This window comes from Phoenix dactylifera, chromosome 9 (genome assembly GCF_051530095.1).
Source record: "Phoenix dactylifera cultivar Ajwa chromosome 9, Ajwa_hap1_PhDact_Kaust_v1.1, whole genome shotgun sequence".
NCBI classification, from domain to species: Eukaryota; Viridiplantae; Streptophyta; class Magnoliopsida; order Arecales; family Arecaceae; genus Phoenix; species Phoenix dactylifera.
In genome coordinates this window covers 18,645,208-18,663,794 of record NC_143198.1, presented here as the reverse complement: position 1 = coordinate 18,663,794, position 18,587 = coordinate 18,645,208, and the positions used below count along the sequence as shown (strand labels likewise).

Below are 18,587 nucleotides of genomic sequence, written 5' to 3'. Positions count from 1 at the left end.
AATGGTGTGCTGGAATCTTATCCAGTTTCATATAAGTTTTGGAAGAATAGAACTTGTTCGCTGAGCTATCACCGCTGGGCTACCAAAATGGCATGGAGCGTAGTCTACAGAGTCTAGGTTTGCTTGGCTAGCAAATGTTATTTGACGGTCCAAGTGATAAGCTCACTCAGGCAATTCCAAACCAGAGGAAGAAATGGGAGAGGACCACTTGCCCCTCCGGAATCTAAGGAGTCCAACGACGCATCCAATTCTGAGCCGATCGAGAAATTTCTCCGCTCCAAGCCAACCAAGTCCTATTTGCGGAGCACTTGTCAGATTTCTCCCTACTCTTTGCCAAAGCAAAAAAAGGATGGAGGGCTGTGACGGCTCATCTTACTCTTCTGCTTAGCTTCAGGATGGGTTAACTTCCAAAATAAAAAATGTGAGAATATTCCTACTCCACTTTGCGTTGGAGTAAACCATCCCGGGATTGAATAGAATAGTTTGCTGGCATGAGGAGCCTCTGTAATGCGTGGGCAGCACCATAGAGATACCTACTATCAGAAGATGGATGACCATCAAATAATATAATCCATGAGCATATACCATGTATCACATGGTGCACATTATGTGATAACCATCTATCTCTTGATGGTGGTCACCGAGAACTACACAACATTTTTTGGTGCAGACTGCATGCTAGCTAGAGATTAAAAGGGTTTTTTTTTTTGTATAACGGCAGCTCATACACGAGTGTAGTTTTCTGTTTTCTGATTTTGTTGACCACATCCATACTTGTGTGTGAGTCGCTGTTGTATCAAAAAAAAAAAAAGAACCTAATACAATAGTTTGCTTGTACAGATTCTCTGTAGTGAGTGAGTAGTACCACAGAGATACCTACCATCAGAAGATGAACGACCATCAAATAATATGATCCACGAGCATATACCGTGTGAGGTGCACATTATGTAATGACTATCTATCTCTTGATGGTGGCCACTGAGAACTACACAATATTTTTGGTGCAGACTGCATGCTAGCTGGAGATTAAAAAGATTTTTTGTTTTGTATAACGGCAGCTCACACACAACGAGTGTAGTTTTCTATTTTTTGATTTTATTGACCGCATCCACACTTATTGTGTGTGCATCGCCGTTGTATCAAAAAAAAAAAAAAATCCTAAGGCAATAGTTTGCTTGTATAGATTCTCTGTAGTGAGCGGGCAGCACCACAGAGATACCTACCATCAAAAGATGGACAACCATCAAATAATATGATCCACGAGCATATATCGTGTGAGGTGCACATTATGTGATGACTGTCTATCTCTTGATGGTGGCCACTGAGAACTACACAATATTTTTGGTGCAGACTGCATGCTAGCTAGAGATTAAAAAGATTTTTTTTTTTTTTTTTTGGTATAACGGCGGCTTACACACAACGATTATAGTTTTTTATTATCTGATTTTGTTGACTACTTCCATACTTGTTGTGTGTGAGTTGATGTTGTATCCAAAGAAAAAAAGAAAAAAATTGGACCTAACGCAGCCTAAAGCCTAAAGAATTCAAAAAAGGATTTAAACCCCAAATATATGAAGCCCGTCCCAACTAATGTCATGCTTGCGAAGAAAGGTCAGAGCTCGTTGGAAGGCAACCCAGCCCAACTACCAACCCAACCCGGCCCAACCCGTTGAAGAGATGAATGAAGATAAACAACTTCTCAGCTCTACAGTCTCGTGGGTCTCTCACCGCCACTGCTATTCTTTACTCATGGCTCTGCATCTGCCGGTCCCGTCCGCTGAGACGCCAGGCCTCCTCCACTTGCGGAGCTCCTCCAAACCTCCATCCAGACCGCAGCTTCCCCCTGCCGACGCCGTCCGTCCCTTCTCCCATGTCCTCCGCCTCCGCCGTCACCTCGGCCCCCGCCTGGTGGTCTCCGTCGGCAAGGAAGAGACCGAGCTGCGCGTCTCCAGTGGCAAGGAGCAGCGGGACGCGAGCCCGGAGGATTTGGAATGCGTTCAGCAGATCCAAAGGGTCTTTTGGTCTCGCTCGTCTTCACTGAATTTGGCCATTTGTAAATTTGGGTCTCAATTTCTTTCTTCTTTTTTCTCTGGCAGGTTTTGGAGATTCTCACGAAGAAAAGAGACATGCTCTTCGGTGAGGTAAGATTATCTCTATTTTGCTTTGATGATTCTTTGATTTTACTATTCTGAATCTCCGGCATGAAGTCATTGTAAGTGAAAAATTGGGATTCTTTTGCCTTTTCACTATAGTCTGCCTATTGATATTCCATGGATGATGATGATGATGATGATGATGATGTGGGGAGTATGGTCGCTTTCAAAAGTGGAGCTGGCACACTGGACTACATGCCTAGGAACGTAGTGCCATGACCAAAATAAATAGGAAGAACAAATTCGAGATACAAACTGATCCAATCGGAGAGAAGACAAAATTTTCTATAATCTGCTCAACTTGAATCTCTCAGAATAAGATAACAAGAATAATATTAAGAATTTTCCGAAATGGGCTTTAAGACCATTACTTTTATTATGTTAATTAACTAACTGATCCTGAAAAAATTGCTCAACAAGGTATATCAGGCATAACAATTCCCCTCTTATGTGGACAAAGACACTGCATATGGAGGCATATTTGAGTTAAGGTAAAGATAACAAATAATTGGATGATTAAATAAATAATTGAACTAGAGGGGATTCAAACTCTTGACCTTCAGCAAACTTGAGTTTTGACACCATCTTAACTACCAGTTAATTCCAAAAAATTAAGTTGATAGGAAAAGTGTCAATAATATATCAACCTTAACACATTGAGGATGATGAAAGGTGTTACATAGATCCTCTTTTTATACTAAGGTCCATCCTTATGGAATCTGAGTTGAATTCCTCTTCTACTTAGAAAACTATAATTCCTCTAAAATAAGATATCGATTTCTATATCAACTTTTTCTTCTATTGCATCTAGAACTACAAATGAATTGGATCCATCTATGACTTGACCCAATCCTGGCTCAATTAAATTTGATCCTATTCATATTCGAAGACCTATAAATTGGGTTAGGTTTATAATTGAACCTGATCCAACCAACGGCCCATATATCATCTAGATCTAACCTGAGACAACCAGAAATTGGTCCAACACGACCAAGACTTGATCTGGCCCAACCTGAAAATCCAAATCATATAAAATCCCTTCTCCTTACCCTAAATATCTTTTCTAATTTTATCAAATGAACATTGATTTTAAAACTCTCCCTGTTCATCTCAACAATGACATTTCTTTTCACCTATTTTCCTTAATTATATTTAAAAATTCATTATTTGTTTTGGTGGATTCTTATTTATATTATTCTTAGGTATATCGATATATGTTTTTAAAAATTGTAATTTGTGACTTTGTACCTTAAGAATGATCAACTTTTTGATGAAATTAAAAGTATTTCTTGAATTAAACATTTATATTTAAATTATTTTTTAGTTTCATTTAAAAATTTTAGTAATTTTATATTTAATTATTAATTATTATATTTTTAGCTATAAAAGAATAGTTGAGTGCTTGACCTAGGCTACAGATATGATCCAACTAGACCTGCTTGACCAGCTAATGGATAGGTCTGGCTCCAAAATCAAGACCCAACATGAAAGTGGGTCGGGTTGGAGGCAAGCATACCCCAGTTTGACCCAAACTATTCACACTCATAGTTGCATTGCTCAATTTCTCCCACGTTAGAAGATAGACTGGTTAAAGTCATATCTAAAAAAAAATTAGTTTGTTGAGCCCGTTAAGAGGTCCAAATATCGCACAAACCTCAGCTGGATACGGCAAACCTATTGGGGTTGAAGCGTCATTATACTCATTGAGAGCTTGATTTTAATGCCTAACATGCTGAAAATAGACACCATATGAGAAAGTATGACCTCTGAAAATTGTAGTAAGTGATCGAGTTTTGGATGCCATGGATCTTCTTCCAAAAAATCCTATCCAAACCTACCACATCCTTGATGTAGCCAAAGTGAGCCACATGTCCGGTGTCCTTCTGAATCCCAAAGACTCAATATTTCATTAATCAAGCAAGATCACAAAGGGTTTGATTTGGGAATGCTCAACATACTATTTGCTCACTTGGTTGCAAGGGATGAACCTCCCATCAATATATATAGACCCTAGGGGCCCCTCTAGAGTGACTCTGGAGTAGTTGGACATCAATTATTTTAACTTTTCTAGAGCTGTTCATGGCCATCCGAATTTCCATGTAATTAAATCTAGAAAACATTCCATACTCTAACTAGAAAATTTATATGATTCTTCACTTACTCTACTTACATGACTCTTTGTTTGCCATAACTACACATTTTTTTTGGCAAAACAAAGTGGGAAGTCCCACAAAAACGAAATTCTTAAATACGAAACACCTAGCATATCAGCCAAGTTTCATGAGTTGTCTTCGTTAGGTCGCTCTCCGGCATGCTTATCTGCTGGATGATTTCCGTCTTTGAACAATGACTTGCATGGAAAAGCGATAAGTATTGCTTGAACTGCACAATATCCATAAGAAGTGGATGGCTTGGTGTCAGACAAGCGGTACTGTGGCATCCATTAATCCAACCTATGACTATTGATGAGTCACCTTCCAACCGGATCCTGGAGCACTGTAGCCTTTCAATAGCTGCTGTTATCCCTTCCCAAGCCGCTCTAAATTCCACTTCATGCATAATAGATGCATAAAATTATCTTGTAACGGCCAAAGAACATTACCACAGCCGTCCCAAATAATAAAACCTGCACCAGCCTTCCCATCCTTCCATGATGCATCAAAGTTCACCTTCACAACTCCACAGGGTAGGGGATCCAAGAAACCAAATGGATTGAAGTAGGTGAGCTCATTGAGCTGTCGGTACCCCAGTGTCGTGGTTTACCCATTCCTGTGAACTGTTCATTGGCATGCAATACCTCAACAGCAAGTTGCCGAGTCAGAATGATTAGTTGTTCTGGCCTACTCCGTTTTCCTTGGAATTGTGGTTCATTTCTTTTTAACCACAGGATCAAGCCAGCATAACTCATCAGCATCCTCAACTCTATCTTCCTTCTATGATCCACTATGAATTCGACCAGGTTCTGCAGAGAGGTAAAATTAGGAATTGAGTCCTCAGTTCTGTCCAAACGATCTCAGCAAAGCTACACTGAACAAGGATATATTCAATGTCCTGGACAAAGGCATGGGTCATATTGACTGCTCTGTGATGGCAGAACACCCTTTCTGATTAATAGCTCCCTTCATGGAAGTCATCCCCACAGAAATTTCCACCAAAAACTTTTCACTCTAGGCATATCTATATGATTCCAAATCCAACTGATATTTGTAGTAAGGTGAGGCTGTAAGGTCCTCCTTATAATGTCGTAGACATCCTTTGCTTTCAGAGTGGATGAGCTTGTTGCTTTTAAACCAATCTATGATCATAATTGTGCTTGGGAATTAGGATAGACATTATCCTTTGAGCCAAGGTATCTAGAAATATATCATGTAGAAGATTCTGATTCCATGATCCACGAGTTGATTAACATTCCAAGCATCATAGCACAACGAAGAGTTGATGAATATTGGGAGTTGATTAATCGGTTTAGGAAACAACCACAGGTCTTGTAAGACTCTGGCCCCGTTTGGTAGAGCTGTTGGCAGTAGAGCTTTTGAAAATAGAGCTTTTTGAACTAGAGCTTTTATAAAAAGCTATTTGATGTTTGGTAATTATATTTCTAAAATATTGTAAAATTTTAATATGTGTTTGGTAAATAAATTGAGAAAGTACTTTTGGTTTGACAAAATGACCATAAAGGCATTGCATAGTATTATACAATAGAGCATAATGAAATAGAATATGTATTAATACATAAATATATAATATAGTATAATATTACTGTAATATAGTATAATATTATTATAATATAGTAATATAATATTGTATACTGTGGCATAATAATGTAACATAATTGGATAGTATATAATATAACATATCATTGTATAATGATATAATGTAATATAATATTATATTTATAATATAATACAATAATAGAGGTATAAAATATTATAATTATCATTATATATTAAATTTTATTAATCTAATATTCTTAGGAATTAATTTTTGGGTTTTTTGTTTCTTTTGTTGGGACTCCTGCAGATTTCTATAATATAAAGGGACATTTTCTATAATTATAATATTTTATTATAGATATTTTGATCCAAAAAGAAAAAAAATTATAAATCAAAACAGCTTTCTGACGTATGCTAAAAGTGCTTTTCCGAAGAAGCTCCATTTTAGAGCTTCAAGAAGCTATTTTAGCTTTCTGACAAACTAAAATAACTTTTCAATTTTTTTACCAAAACACCTCTATTCTATCCAAAAGTACTTTTGGAGGGTCAGATAGTGCTTTCTGGCCCACCAAAAGCTCTGCCAAATGGATCCTCTGACACCTTTTCCATTACCAACCTGCCATGTGAACTCTCCTATTATCCATTTGACAGCGACACATATTGCTTGCCAAATTGTGATGAATTCCCCTTTAGCTTATAAATATTTCAATATGCAAATTTATACTTTGCTATCAAAACTCTAGTCGATACTGATTTATCATTTAGGACCAATCGGCCCGCTGCTCTGCCCATCGTGCCTCTTCTAATATCGATTGTTGCAATCCCAGACTTCCTTTGCTCTTGGTAGTGCATACAGTATCCTAAGCAATTAAATGAATTTTCCTTTGATCCACTTCATAACCCCATAGGAAGGCCTTGAAAATCATCCTCATCTTGGACAGTATGAACAGAGGTGCAACACATTTGGACACGAGGAATATGGGGGTTCAAGATAATACCAAGTAGAGGAGTGTCACCCTACCAGGCATCTTGAATTTTGGTTTCATTATCTGTACCCGATCCATCATCTCTGTTTATTCTGAAAATTCTGTTCTTTTGCCTTCCCAATATTGTTGATTTATGAAAGAAGGATGCATTAGAATCACCTTCCTTCAACCATCTCACACGAGATTTTTGACACCATAACATTTCTTACATTCTAACAATTTTTGTCATATTCTCTCAGCTTCTCTAGCAACAAAGCATCGCAATGTGGAGTAAGACCCTGGCAATTGACATCCTCTTCTTGTAATGGCTTTATCTGTTGCTCCAAAATTTGAGCCTTATTGAATAAATTCCCAACTAACTCCTTGTTCCATTTTAATAAAGCATGTTTTACATTATTTAACATTTTTTGTCTCTCTGATTCCTAGTGATACTCTCTCTACGTTTTCATGCTGTTTGAACAATCTCTAGGATCCTCTCAGAAGAAAGTCTAAACTTCTCAAATCTGAATGAAAAAGGCATTCGAGCTCTTTTGACCTGGGTATTTACTGGTAATGAATTGTAATCTAAGCCTATTCGAGTGAGATGGATGACCTTTGATTTTGGGAGTAATCTAATCCATTTTGTGGAAGCCATGGCCCTATCTGATCTCTCGCAAACTCTTGCTTTCCCCTGCCAATAATTGCACCATGTGAACGAACATCTAGTGTAGCCAAGATCAACCAAGCCACTATCCCTGATAAAGTTTTGAAATTCTACGTTATCCCTATTTTCTTTGAGTGCCTTGCCTCCTCTCTTCTCTGAGCTGGAAACAATACATCAAAATCCCTTTCGATTATTGTTGGCAATGTGATTGGTGCATGAAAATGTACCTTGTAATACTATCGCTTTAGGCTAAATTGTTAACACTTAAGCATGATTTAGGCATTTTTATGATATTTTCTAATCTGAGCTTTACTTCACAAAGTGTCCAAGTTTTAATTGATTTTGGTGATTTTATTGTAGGAATGGAGTTAAGGAGATTGAATGTTCCATTGCAGTCCGAATGAAATGAAACTTGTTGGAGATAAAGTAGACATGTTGAGATTTCATATGCATCAAGAATCAGGTCAATTGGAGCTCTGGAGAGAAAGTTATGAGGTTGCAAAGTTAGGTTTTCCTAAACCGCCAGCCTAGGCCCTGACAAATTGGACCTTTGTATAGTATTTTGATGATGTCGGGAGCTACAGAAGTCCAATTGAGCTGATTCAAATTTTGTTGGAAACTAGACGTCTAGGGCTTTCCAATGACTATAAGAACTTGAAATTTGGAAATCGGATGCGATCTGGGGATCCTCCCAAACATTATGTTGATGTTGATGCTCGAGGATAAAGTCGGAAAAACGCATGCAAGTGTCTAAGCTGTGTTTTCTAGGGTTTTTAGTTCCTAAACCATATATATACTTGGGGGAGCTCGCCGTTCTGAGAAAGAAAAGGCGGCATTACAAAGAAATCCTAAAGAGGAACCATAAATTCATGGAGAGCTAATTCTTTGGTGAAGCTAGGGATGAACTCGCTTGGATGATGGTAGTTTCAGTTATATTTGATCTATATAATAGATTCTCATGTTGATACAATTCTTGTTTATCATCTCTCATCAATAGATCTTTTCTTGTGTTGGGATAATCTTGAACTGATTTCTTTCATAGATTTAGCCATGCCTTTTTCTATAGAATTGTTGAGGTGCTTAATTATGTCCAGATTTGATTGTTTATCTAGTTAGTGTGATTCTCTGCTGAAATATTGTCATTGGGTATATTTTTGTCTTTGAATCTGAGTCTAATAGGATAACAATCCTTGGTTTTAAAAGAGGAGAATGATTTTCTAGAATTAGTACTAAATATTTTGATTGCAATGCTATATCTTTCGATTAGAGAATCTAGTGCTATGATCTCAAATTGAGTTATCCAATGGATCAAATATGAATGGAATTACCTGATTCAAATGAGGGATTTCCGATGCTTTGCTTTCAGTAATTCTGATCACATCTTTTCACTACTATAATCTAATTGTCAATTTACTTTTAAATATTCACATCACGTTTTACTGTTTTGATATTTCTCCTTAGTTTTGTAGTTTCTTTTAGTGTTTCTATCTTCTTCCTGTGGAATCGACACCCCAATCCATACTGCGATAGCCGCGTTATTCCTTGGGCGTAATCACAATCCTATGGACAATGCGTTCAACATCATGTCTCAAACCATGTGGTGCTGTCTTCCATGAGTACTAGAATATATGACACTAAGGATCCAAGGTGGAGAGTCTGGGGAGCATGCGACACCAAATTCAGCTTGTGTATCAATGCTATAAAAATCAAAATAGTCACAATCCTTTTGCCAGAGAACAATTATTCCTCCTGACAATCCTTCCACCAGGATAGACAAACACTTCTACTATTTGCCAATGCTTTCTTGCACTTTACCAAGTGCATGATGACCCGAACTTCTAGTTCTAAATACAACATACATCAGGATCATTCTTACTAATCAAGCACTTTAGATTTTTCTGAAAGGTGGGCTTTCTTGTGCTTCTGTAATTCCACGATAGCAGAATCATGGTTTTGCTGGGTTTGAGTATGTACCTTAACGACTTCGATTGCCCTTCCTTCTTTGCTTCTAGTGCATTTGTCTTCCTCTTTCCATGCCTCGGGTTCATGGCGACCTGTAGTGTCACCTTCAAGCGTTTTAGAAGATAAGTGGAAAGACGAGTCTCCCTTACTTTTGGACAACATCATCCCTCGGCACAAAACAACCATAGCGTTGTGGGCATTTTTCGATTTGGGGCTAAGATTGCTGGGTGCATGAGGATTCATTGATGGAGGGGAACTTCTCTATCATTTGAGTTAGGGTCATAACCATAAAAGGCGGTTAATGCTAGTTGTTTAGTCTTCACCGTTGCTCGGTCTCTCTGAGCACCCTCCTCAAGGATAAGAACTTTAGTATCCGATTGTGGAGGGGAACTTGAAGCGACCGCATCATTACTTCTTTGTGGAGATTTCTTCCACTACTCCTTTTTCCCATCCGTAGCCGCGTGGCGAGCATTAGTGATCTCCATTAGTTGACAAAATTCCTTCATTCGCTCCTTCAAATCCTCCCCAAGAGCCACAAATGGTGATTCCCCACGAATGGAAATCTCTTCATTGTGGATAGTAGGGTGGACGCTTGCCTTACATTGATTGGCCCATTCCTTAACCGCCAGCCAATTATGAGTCCTATTTGTTTGGTTTGCCGCTTTTGGGATAGATGAGCTTGGACTGGTTCGAAAGTTAGAGCCATCTGATTGCAAAGAGCCGTTAGGATGAACTGGCTCCTTTCTTGTTCCTTGACCAATCAGAACACTGGTGGCCACCATCCATGGTCCATACAACCTCTTACCCTCTTGTCGAACCAGATCGACCTCCTTTCCACAATGTGTTGGTAGCAATCCTCAAGATGCCCAGTCCTATCTTAAAGGAAATAGAGTAATGGGATATATTCATATTGAAACTGTTGCCAAGACCTCCTTCCTTTCACAATAATGTCCACCCTAGGACGTAGAGGTTTAGAAATATCAATCGATATGGAGGCTTTTGTATAGCCACCACAAACCACATTTTTCATTTAGTTATCAATGAATAATGGCATTCCTGCGATCGTCGTTATTTTCAGAACCATCTTCCAATCCCACTGCTCCAATGATCGGGAGACATCTAGTTTGCAGCATGCCTAATATCTAAAGCAAACCGAAAGTTTGGCCTCCACCATTCTAGCGCCAAGACTTGGCTGGCCACTATTCACGGGCCATTCGATGACACCCAATCCCAGTCCTATGCTAGTGCAAACTAGAACAGAATGTGGCTGCCAGAGAGGGATGATCTTGAATTCATTTGAAATCTTCCATCTTATCTTCAAGTTTTGTTGAGTGAAATCTAATGATAAACCAGTACCAAGAAACTTTCCAATCAGTGACTTCAACCGCCATATGCATGCACCTTCATACTGGTCATATGAAGATACCAAAGCCTCCAAGAATCTCTGCTACAAGCATGCGATCTCTTCCTCTGAAACTATTTGACTCTCCATTTGTACCGACACCTACCCTAGGTTACCTAGGCCCAGGTCCTCTCTTGTTTCGGAAACGTGGCATCAAATTCCTTTCCACTGAAGCTACCATCATCTTGGTTGGTTGTTGCATCCTTCAATGAATTTGAATCCTCCATTGCTGGTGAATCACGATCCATCGCCAGCCATTTGCCTTTTGTGCCGTTAGGCTCCTCCATTGGGGGGAGGGGCGGAGTGGGTGCTTCAGTGTGTTCACAATGCTTCCATAACTACACTTTAAGGACTCTTATGAAAATATCTAGCTATGTGTATTACATGATAATGACAAAATAAACTAGACACATGTCAACCAACCATGTTAGCACAATAATTTGAGCAGATGCCTTCGGGTCATATCTTAGCATTCTTTCTATAATGATCTATAAGAAAAATTGTTTGAGTACACTTAATTAAAAAAAATGTATACTTGCCTTTCCGGTTAATGAAATATTTCTTAAGGACCAAAAATATCCAGGAAAGAAGTTAGAATATTTCCTAGACCTTGCATTGCCTTTTTTGCAGGATTTGGTGTTTTAATTTAGGCCAGGATAAAGCCTTTGAGTTCAGCTTTAGGTCTCCAACCTTGAGGCTACATCATGAATCCTTACTAGTCAATAGGTTGAGGGGAACTGGTATCTTTTAGTTAAACATCAGGATATCAGAAAAGCTGATTTAGACATGTTAGCTCACTTTTTTAACTTCATTTTAGTAGATTATTATATTTCTGGATGCTTGATACATGCTTAGGAAACTATATGACTAGCAAGAAAGTTAACACTCAATTTGTTAAATCATTGATTCACGTAATCTACTCCATAATAATTCGTCATGCTACTCCTATGAAGTGGTCATCTTGACTTCTTTGACCATTTTCTCTGTCAACTGTGCTGCCAATTAATTCTCTTTGCCTGGGTGTTTTACAGACAGATTCATATGCTCAGTGTTCCTTCTTTCACATTGTCAGATTAGGTTAACTATCATGATTGAGGATCCCAGAGACGCTGAACGTAAAAGATTGCTTGGCATTGAGGACCCTGATGGACTCACGAGGGATGATCTGGTTGCTGCTTTGGAAGACGTATGTGCTTCAGTTCTGTAAGATGCGTAACTTCAGATCCTGTAACTAGTAAATGAATTTGTATACATTCAATAATGGCCTTATTCTAGGGGCATTGATATGTATCTACTAATTGATTATTGAAGTGTATAGTTCTTCTGTTCAATATCATTATTTATCCCTTGTCTATTTGTTATCTTTTCATGTGCTGAACTGTTGCATGTGCATGGATTGTCATGTATAATTTGACATGATTTTACAAGAAGTTTTTTGTAGAGTTCTAGCAATGTTTGTTAGTTATAGCATTGTGTGTTATTGAAACTGTCCAATTTTTTGATGTTTGATGTATAAGCTAAGGATCTCTAAATCCCCTGATATTTAGTAAGCAGTTTAGAGGTAGTAGATCACATCCGATGTTCAGATCATAGATATGAAACCTCCATCATTCAATCTAGACTTGATCAGATCCGAGCGGAGAGCCACTCTACTAAATCCTAGTCCACCTATATATATGTGTGTGTGCGTGCATGCGTGCGTGTGTATGTGTATGTGTAAAAATCAGTTCTCTACCTTAGAATGGTTTCCTAACTTCTTTCGAGAAGGAGAAAGAAGTCTAGTTAGATATTATCCACTTGCAAATTAAGGATGAACTTCCATAACTAATAGGTGAAGCATAGGATCTTGTAGGTGCCGCATTTGATTCCATCTGTATGGCCAAAGTTGCCCTTTTCTTAAGAGTCCATTCTAATAAGAAAAGTGCTTTAGCAAAAACCCTCTCCGTGGGTCTTGTGGGTCATTTTAAATCTTCTATGCCACCTAATCTGGTTTTTGCAGCTGGATATAAGCACGTGGGGCACTAGAAAAATATATAGCTCTCTCAGAAGCATAGGCAATGTCTTAAACAAGGAATGTGGAACTTGTCCCAAATTGCCTGGTTCGGGTGTACCAAATTGTGCCGGTGGCGGACCACGGTAAACGACAGGTGGGAAAGGGGGAGAAGAAAAGAGAGAAAAGGAGAGAGAGGTGAGGAGAAAGGGAGAGGGAGAGGGAGGGAGGACTGTCGGAGGCCTCCGAAGGGCACCGGAGGGGCTCTGAAGGGAGGAGCCCGTGCTCCGTCCCTTCGGAGCCCCTCCGACGGCCCTCCCTCCCTCTCCCCTCCTTCCCTTCTCTCTCTTTTTCTCTCTCCCGTTCTCCCTCTCCTTTCTTGCCCTCCTTGCTTTGTCAGTATGAGCCTGGCATAGAACGGCACGGGGCATACCGAACTATGCTGTCGGCCGACCGATACCGACACGGCAAACCTTGGTCTTACAAGCTAAGCTTCTTGTCTTTTATGCTAAGGAATAGACTTTCTAACTAGTATTCTGGCAGAGGAGGTCATTGACAATGAGGTCAAGTTTAATCATGGAAAACATCATTGCCTGTCTTCTTTTTAGATGTAGAACAATATTAACATGTTATAGCCTCCCGACAAGGTAATAAACCTTCTTCATTGAGGGAATCCTTTAGCTGTGAAGATGTACTTTTCTCTAGATTTATATCAAACCAACAATATAACCTTATATTGAATGATGGGCTGGCCTTTGCAGCCCTTCACAGGAAATATGGTGATATAAGGCTTGAGTGCGGCTTTCTTGCCATTACTCCTATACCTGGGATTTCTTAAGGTTCTGTTATGGTCCCAGCGAACTCTCAACAGAGTTGATGATATGATGAGATGGCCATTATAGTCATACAAGGTTGTGGCTTTTGGAGAGAGGCTAACATATGCTTGATGTTGCATTGCAATATACACTGACAATGAAATAAAGAATTTTGCCAATCCATTGTGATCAAATTCATAATCTAATATTAACAACCACTTCAAGGATAAATTCACATATGGCATCACATATTTGCAGTACTAATAATGCTGATGTTTTTGTAGGTGAATGAAGGGAGAATTCCAGAGAATCGTGCTGCTCTCCGTTTGCTTGCTAAGGAGATGATGGAATGGCCAGATCTTGAGGTAATACTTGTATTTCTTATCTCGTAACAGTCTTTTGAAATTGCTAATCATTGATATGCAGAACTGTCAATGACTATTGAGGTTTCTTTTAGCATGGAAAGATCCTTACAATTCCCTTTTAATTAAGTATGGAAAAGATTGTACATTTGAAGGTAATAGCAAATTGTGCTGGTCTATTGGGTTAAATAAAAGGGTATACCCCTACACTATACCTTTGACCTGCCATGGTCTTTGAACTATTGGATTCAACCTACTTCATGGTGTTGTGCAAATTCACTGAGATGATTGATTTTGTCTTACAATATTAATTGATAGCAGGTCCATGTTATTTTAGTATGGACTTCTACAGTTACTAACAAGATTTGTCATACCGATTGGTACCATACAGTACTGGTATCGAACCGGTACACTGTACCATATTGTACTAACACTCGGTATACTAAATCTTATTGTATTGTATCGCATACCGATACTATAATAGGATGTACTACTATGGGATCCGGTACTTAGATGGCGAACCTTGGTTACTAAGCTCTTTTCTGTGGCAAGAAATATCTCATGGTATGTTTTCTTTTAAGGGAACCAACTACTTAATCTGTTAAGCCCAATGGTTCATTGCTAAAGCAAACTGAAACCACACCCTGGGTCATTGTTTCCGTTGGGTGGAGGTGCTTACTGCATGGATCTTGCTTGGGTAGCGGTTGACAAACTACGTGTGCCCTCTATGGGACCAAATTAGCAGAATAAAGTGTTTATGTTAAAATTGGAAACAAAACTACTACTCTTTCATCCTTATAATTTTCTACATATATATATTATGTTACCTTCAATTTTCACTTTAGTTCATCCATGTCTGAGCCATTAATTTACTTGTATGGTGCGAAATAACTTCAACCTGCTTGGGTGCTGCTTATCAAGTTGCTTTTTTCCTATCTAACAGGATTGGTTGGAGCCTTTTCAATTCTCATTTCTTTCTTCTTTTGTTTTGTTGGATAGGTCGAAGCACCGAAGAAAAGAAGTCCTACTAAATCTCCATATGCAAAAGCCACAGACACAGGTGTTGACCCAAAAGTAGCTGCCAAGAGGCTCAACATAGATTGGGATTCAGCTGCTGATATTGAACCTGGAGATGAGAATGATGAGATAGAAGTTCCCCCTGCTGTTGTAAGTACCAATACTCCATGTTCTTTCTGCTTTTAAGAGATTTACGTGCAGAGGTAAGAGTCTCGATTTTTAGTGCACCCACAATGGGTTGTACCGATTTCTGCAATCAATTTGTTTGCTTTACTCTGTTGCTATGAGCATGCAACCACTGTGATATGGCTGACTCAATTTGTTTTGTCCTCCCTACATCTTTCCTAGTCTTGGTTCACGTTTTCAGATATATAACATTGCTTAACTGCATGCAGGGATATAGTGCTCTTTACCTGGTAACAGCATTGCCACTTCTCATTGGACTGTCAGTTGTACTGATCCTATTCTACAATTCTCTCCAGTAGCAGTTTAGCAAACTTATATACCATTCTGTACTTTTCTTTTGAATTTGATATTCATTTGTAATTTTTGATGATTCAGCCAACCTTGTATGTTGTCGAGCCGTATAATTCGTTATCATTTTATTTGTTGTGTGGCCTTGTAATTATAAATATATTGGCCCACGTGCACAAGATCGCATTTTCGCTACTCAAGTTAATCTGTTCAAAATGCAATAGTTTTTCTCGAATTTGTATAGATGGTGCTTAGTTGCTATAAGAAGAACTCTTCTATTTTGATCAGTCTGTCCTCGAAAAGTTGTTGATGCTTGCTAAAATCTCTCCCTTGAACAACTTAGGCTAGTTTTGTTGGTGATGGAGATCATGTTAAGTTGCATGATAGCTATTATTAGTTGCTCACTTTGAGATGGGATCCAGCCCACATCCTAGTGACAGATATTACGACAGATTAATGGCCTCTACTTTTCTTCTTTTCATGATTCACTGAAGAGTTCTGCATGTGTTGGAAAGATCACTCGTTATTTCTTGCAGAAAATATGGTAGCTCATCCACAGGTAAAGCAGTGTAAACAGATGGTCCCTAGACGTGCGGCAGCTCGAATGGCTTTGCACATGTTAGTCAAATTTGGGTATAAAAAATTAATGCTATTATTGCTTCTAATCATCTCTATAGGTCTAGCATAAATGTCAACAGCAAAGAACCAATGGGGTTTTATACAATTGCGTGACACCGGGACAACTAATATGCCTTATATTATACAAGAATGCTTTAGTAACTCAAAAAATCACTCAGCTGGTATGTTGTACTCATTGCTCCCTTTGAATTTGCATTGTGAATGGGGCCACATTATTAAGCAAAATGAATGGTGGAAGATTTTGAGTAACTTTGTTGAGTGATTTTTCGAGTTACCATAGCATTGCTCTATAATATATGACTAGAAAAATGCTTTAATAACTCAAGCAGGAAACTAAAACAGTCACTCAGCTTGTATGTTGTATTCTGTACTAAAGAATGCAGCCCTGGTGCTATGCATGAATCATCATAGAGTGGAGGCATGAGTTATCCTTTTTATTTGTCCTTGGTCAACGTCTTGACAGCCAGAAAAGAACATGCACAACACTATACATGCTGATCGTGCTCGCCATCTTCTCCCAAAGTCAATATCTTCCTCTTCAAATACATCGAACTATTTATGGCTTCTCTTGCTCAATGCCTCTCGACATTCCATGCCTGCCTACGAGCAAAAGCATGCGATGGAAGGTTCTGAAGCCTACAAGGAAGAAGTGAACAGAGATATTGCGGTGGAGGAAGATGTTTGCTGTGAGGAAACCTCATTGTCCTGCCAGCTTTATGACTCCCATTTCCCACCGAACAAGGAGAAGCAAATTTCTGTGGATCCTGCATCAGTCAAGCAACCGGCAAAGGTGGGAGATCGCTTGTCACGGTCACCACCGACTCTGCCGCCACTCGGAAAACCCAAGTTCTTCAGTTTCAGCCTTCCAAGTTCAGCGCTCGCATCACCAGAGGCCGGTTCAGCTACGACGAAAAGCTCCAAGAAATGGAAAATTCCGGCACAGCACCAGCACTCCGCGGCACTATCCCGCTTGACTCTGCAGCAGGGAATGCCCCTTCGCAGGAGCAAGTCTTGCGGTGAGGGGAGATCTTGCGCGCCATCCGATGAGTACGACATTCCATCCAGAAGACCCAGCATGAAGCTGCCTGAAAATGGCATTCGTGTCCTCTATGACTGCACCGACGACGCCGGCAACTGTAAGGATTCTGAAGAGCCTGATCCTCGAGTAGAGGAAAACTTCAAATGTGGGGCCTTGTGCTTGTTCTTGCCAGGTTTCTCCAGGAAGAAACGAGTGCAAGCTAGCCAAGATGAGCAAGGAGACCAGGGAAGCGTCGTCTCAAGAGCAGTTTCTCTTGAAAAATTCGAGTGCGGGTCGTGGTCTTCTGCTGCCATTTTGGATGTTGATGAGGAGGAGGATGGAGCTGGTGAGTCCTACTTCGACTTGCCTCTGGAGCTGATAAGGAGCAGCGCTGACGATGCCGATTCGCCGGTGAAGACAGCTTTTGTTTTCGATAGGGATCGGAAGGGGGTCCTGAAAAAGAGCACGTCAAATTTGTCCCCAGGGAAGTCGCATGAAGCATCGAATCGTCACGTTAGATTTTCCACATCAACCCCTACCTCGTATCCAACATCTCCATCCTCTGCTTGCGTCACGCCACGTTTGCGGAAGGCAAGAGAGGAATTCAATGCATTTTTAGAAGCACAGAGCACGTAAAATTTTGTGCGTCTTTGATCTCAGAGCATCTGAGAATAACAGAATGTATCATCGTGCAGGTTTAATGTACAAGTGAATGCATCTCATTTCCAACCCTGAGTGTTTTTTTTTTTTTTGAATACCAGTTCCTGAATCTACTTTAATCGTTGATATAATTCGTGGAAACTTAATAATTGCTTGGGCATTGGGGTGTTTTCGAAGGCCAAAGGGCTCTGTTTACCGCCGTGTCTGCTAGCGAGCTACCAAAAGGGTGTCATTGAGGTAGTGCAGAAGGTGGCTTTGTTGGTGTTGGCAAACTCCTCGTAGGTCCCCTGTATCCGCTGGTTATTGGACGATATCCCTGATTGGGCGGATGCGTCTCCTACAAACTTGTGGAGGCATAGATCTATTTTTCGTGATTTATCTATTTTGGTGTCTGGTGATTTTGGTGATTGTAATCAATGGGATTTTTTTTTCTTTTACTTTGGCAACATAATAGGAACTGTTTCCCTTAATTTATGGGAGCCCTTCCTTCTCCCTCTTCTATAAGAGAAAAGAGAGCTATAGCCCTGCAATAAATAATAAAAAGGTGTGAGGGATTTCTACTGTGGATGTAGGCTTACTACAGCCTAACCACGTTATCTCTTGATCTCTACTTTTTCTCTCTTCCTCCTCCTCCTTTCCATTACAATCTTCTTTAGTTACCTTCATGGTATCAGAGCTTTGATATCACACCCATCCAGTATCATGGTCGATTCCAGCAGCAACACCAGATCGATTTCTAGCGATGTCACCATG

General features: G+C 39.6%; 2 protein-coding genes across 2 annotated transcripts; both read left to right on the top strand.

Annotated features, from left to right (window-relative positions):
• The first annotated feature begins 1,713 nt into the window (after nucleotides 1-1,713).
• CEST (death domain associated protein) lies at nucleotides 1,714-15,804 on the top strand. The gene is made up of 6 exons (XM_008800503.6): nucleotides 1,714-2,013; nucleotides 2,097-2,141; nucleotides 11,932-12,045; nucleotides 13,949-14,029; nucleotides 15,026-15,193; nucleotides 15,439-15,804. The coding sequence occupies exons 1-6, from the start codon at nucleotides 1,750-1,752 to the stop codon at nucleotides 15,526-15,528; spliced, it is 762 nt and encodes a 253-aa protein (XP_008798725.3). The 5' UTR covers nucleotides 1,714-1,749; the 3' UTR covers nucleotides 15,529-15,804.
• A 153-nt stretch (nucleotides 15,805-15,957) lies between these two features.
• On the top strand, nucleotides 15,958-17,929 carry LOC103713544 (uncharacterized). The gene has a single exon (XM_088704325.2). It carries the CDS (start codon nucleotides 16,632-16,634, stop codon nucleotides 17,808-17,810), a length of 1,179 nt encoding a protein of 392 aa, XP_088560451.2. The 5' UTR covers nucleotides 15,958-16,631; the 3' UTR covers nucleotides 17,811-17,929.
• Nucleotides 17,930-18,587: the final 658 nt, after the last annotated feature.

Bases quoted from the DNA above. Each gene is read 5' to 3' on its own strand.
- CEST (XM_008800503.6), top strand. From the start codon at position 1,750: ATGGCTCTGCATCTGCCGGTCCCGTCCGCTGAGACGCCAGGCCTCCTC. The intron at 12,046-13,948 runs GTATGTGCTTCA...ATGTTTTTGTAG, and splicing joins TGGTTGCTGCTTTGGAAGAC to GTGAATGAAGGGAGAATTCC. The intron at 15,194-15,438 runs GTAAGTACCAAT...AACTGCATGCAG, and splicing joins TAGAAGTTCCCCCTGCTGTT to GGATATAGTGCTCTTTACCT.
- LOC103713544 (XM_088704325.2), top strand. From the start codon at position 16,632: ATGCACAACACTATACATGCTGATCGTGCTCGCCATCTTCTCCCAAAG.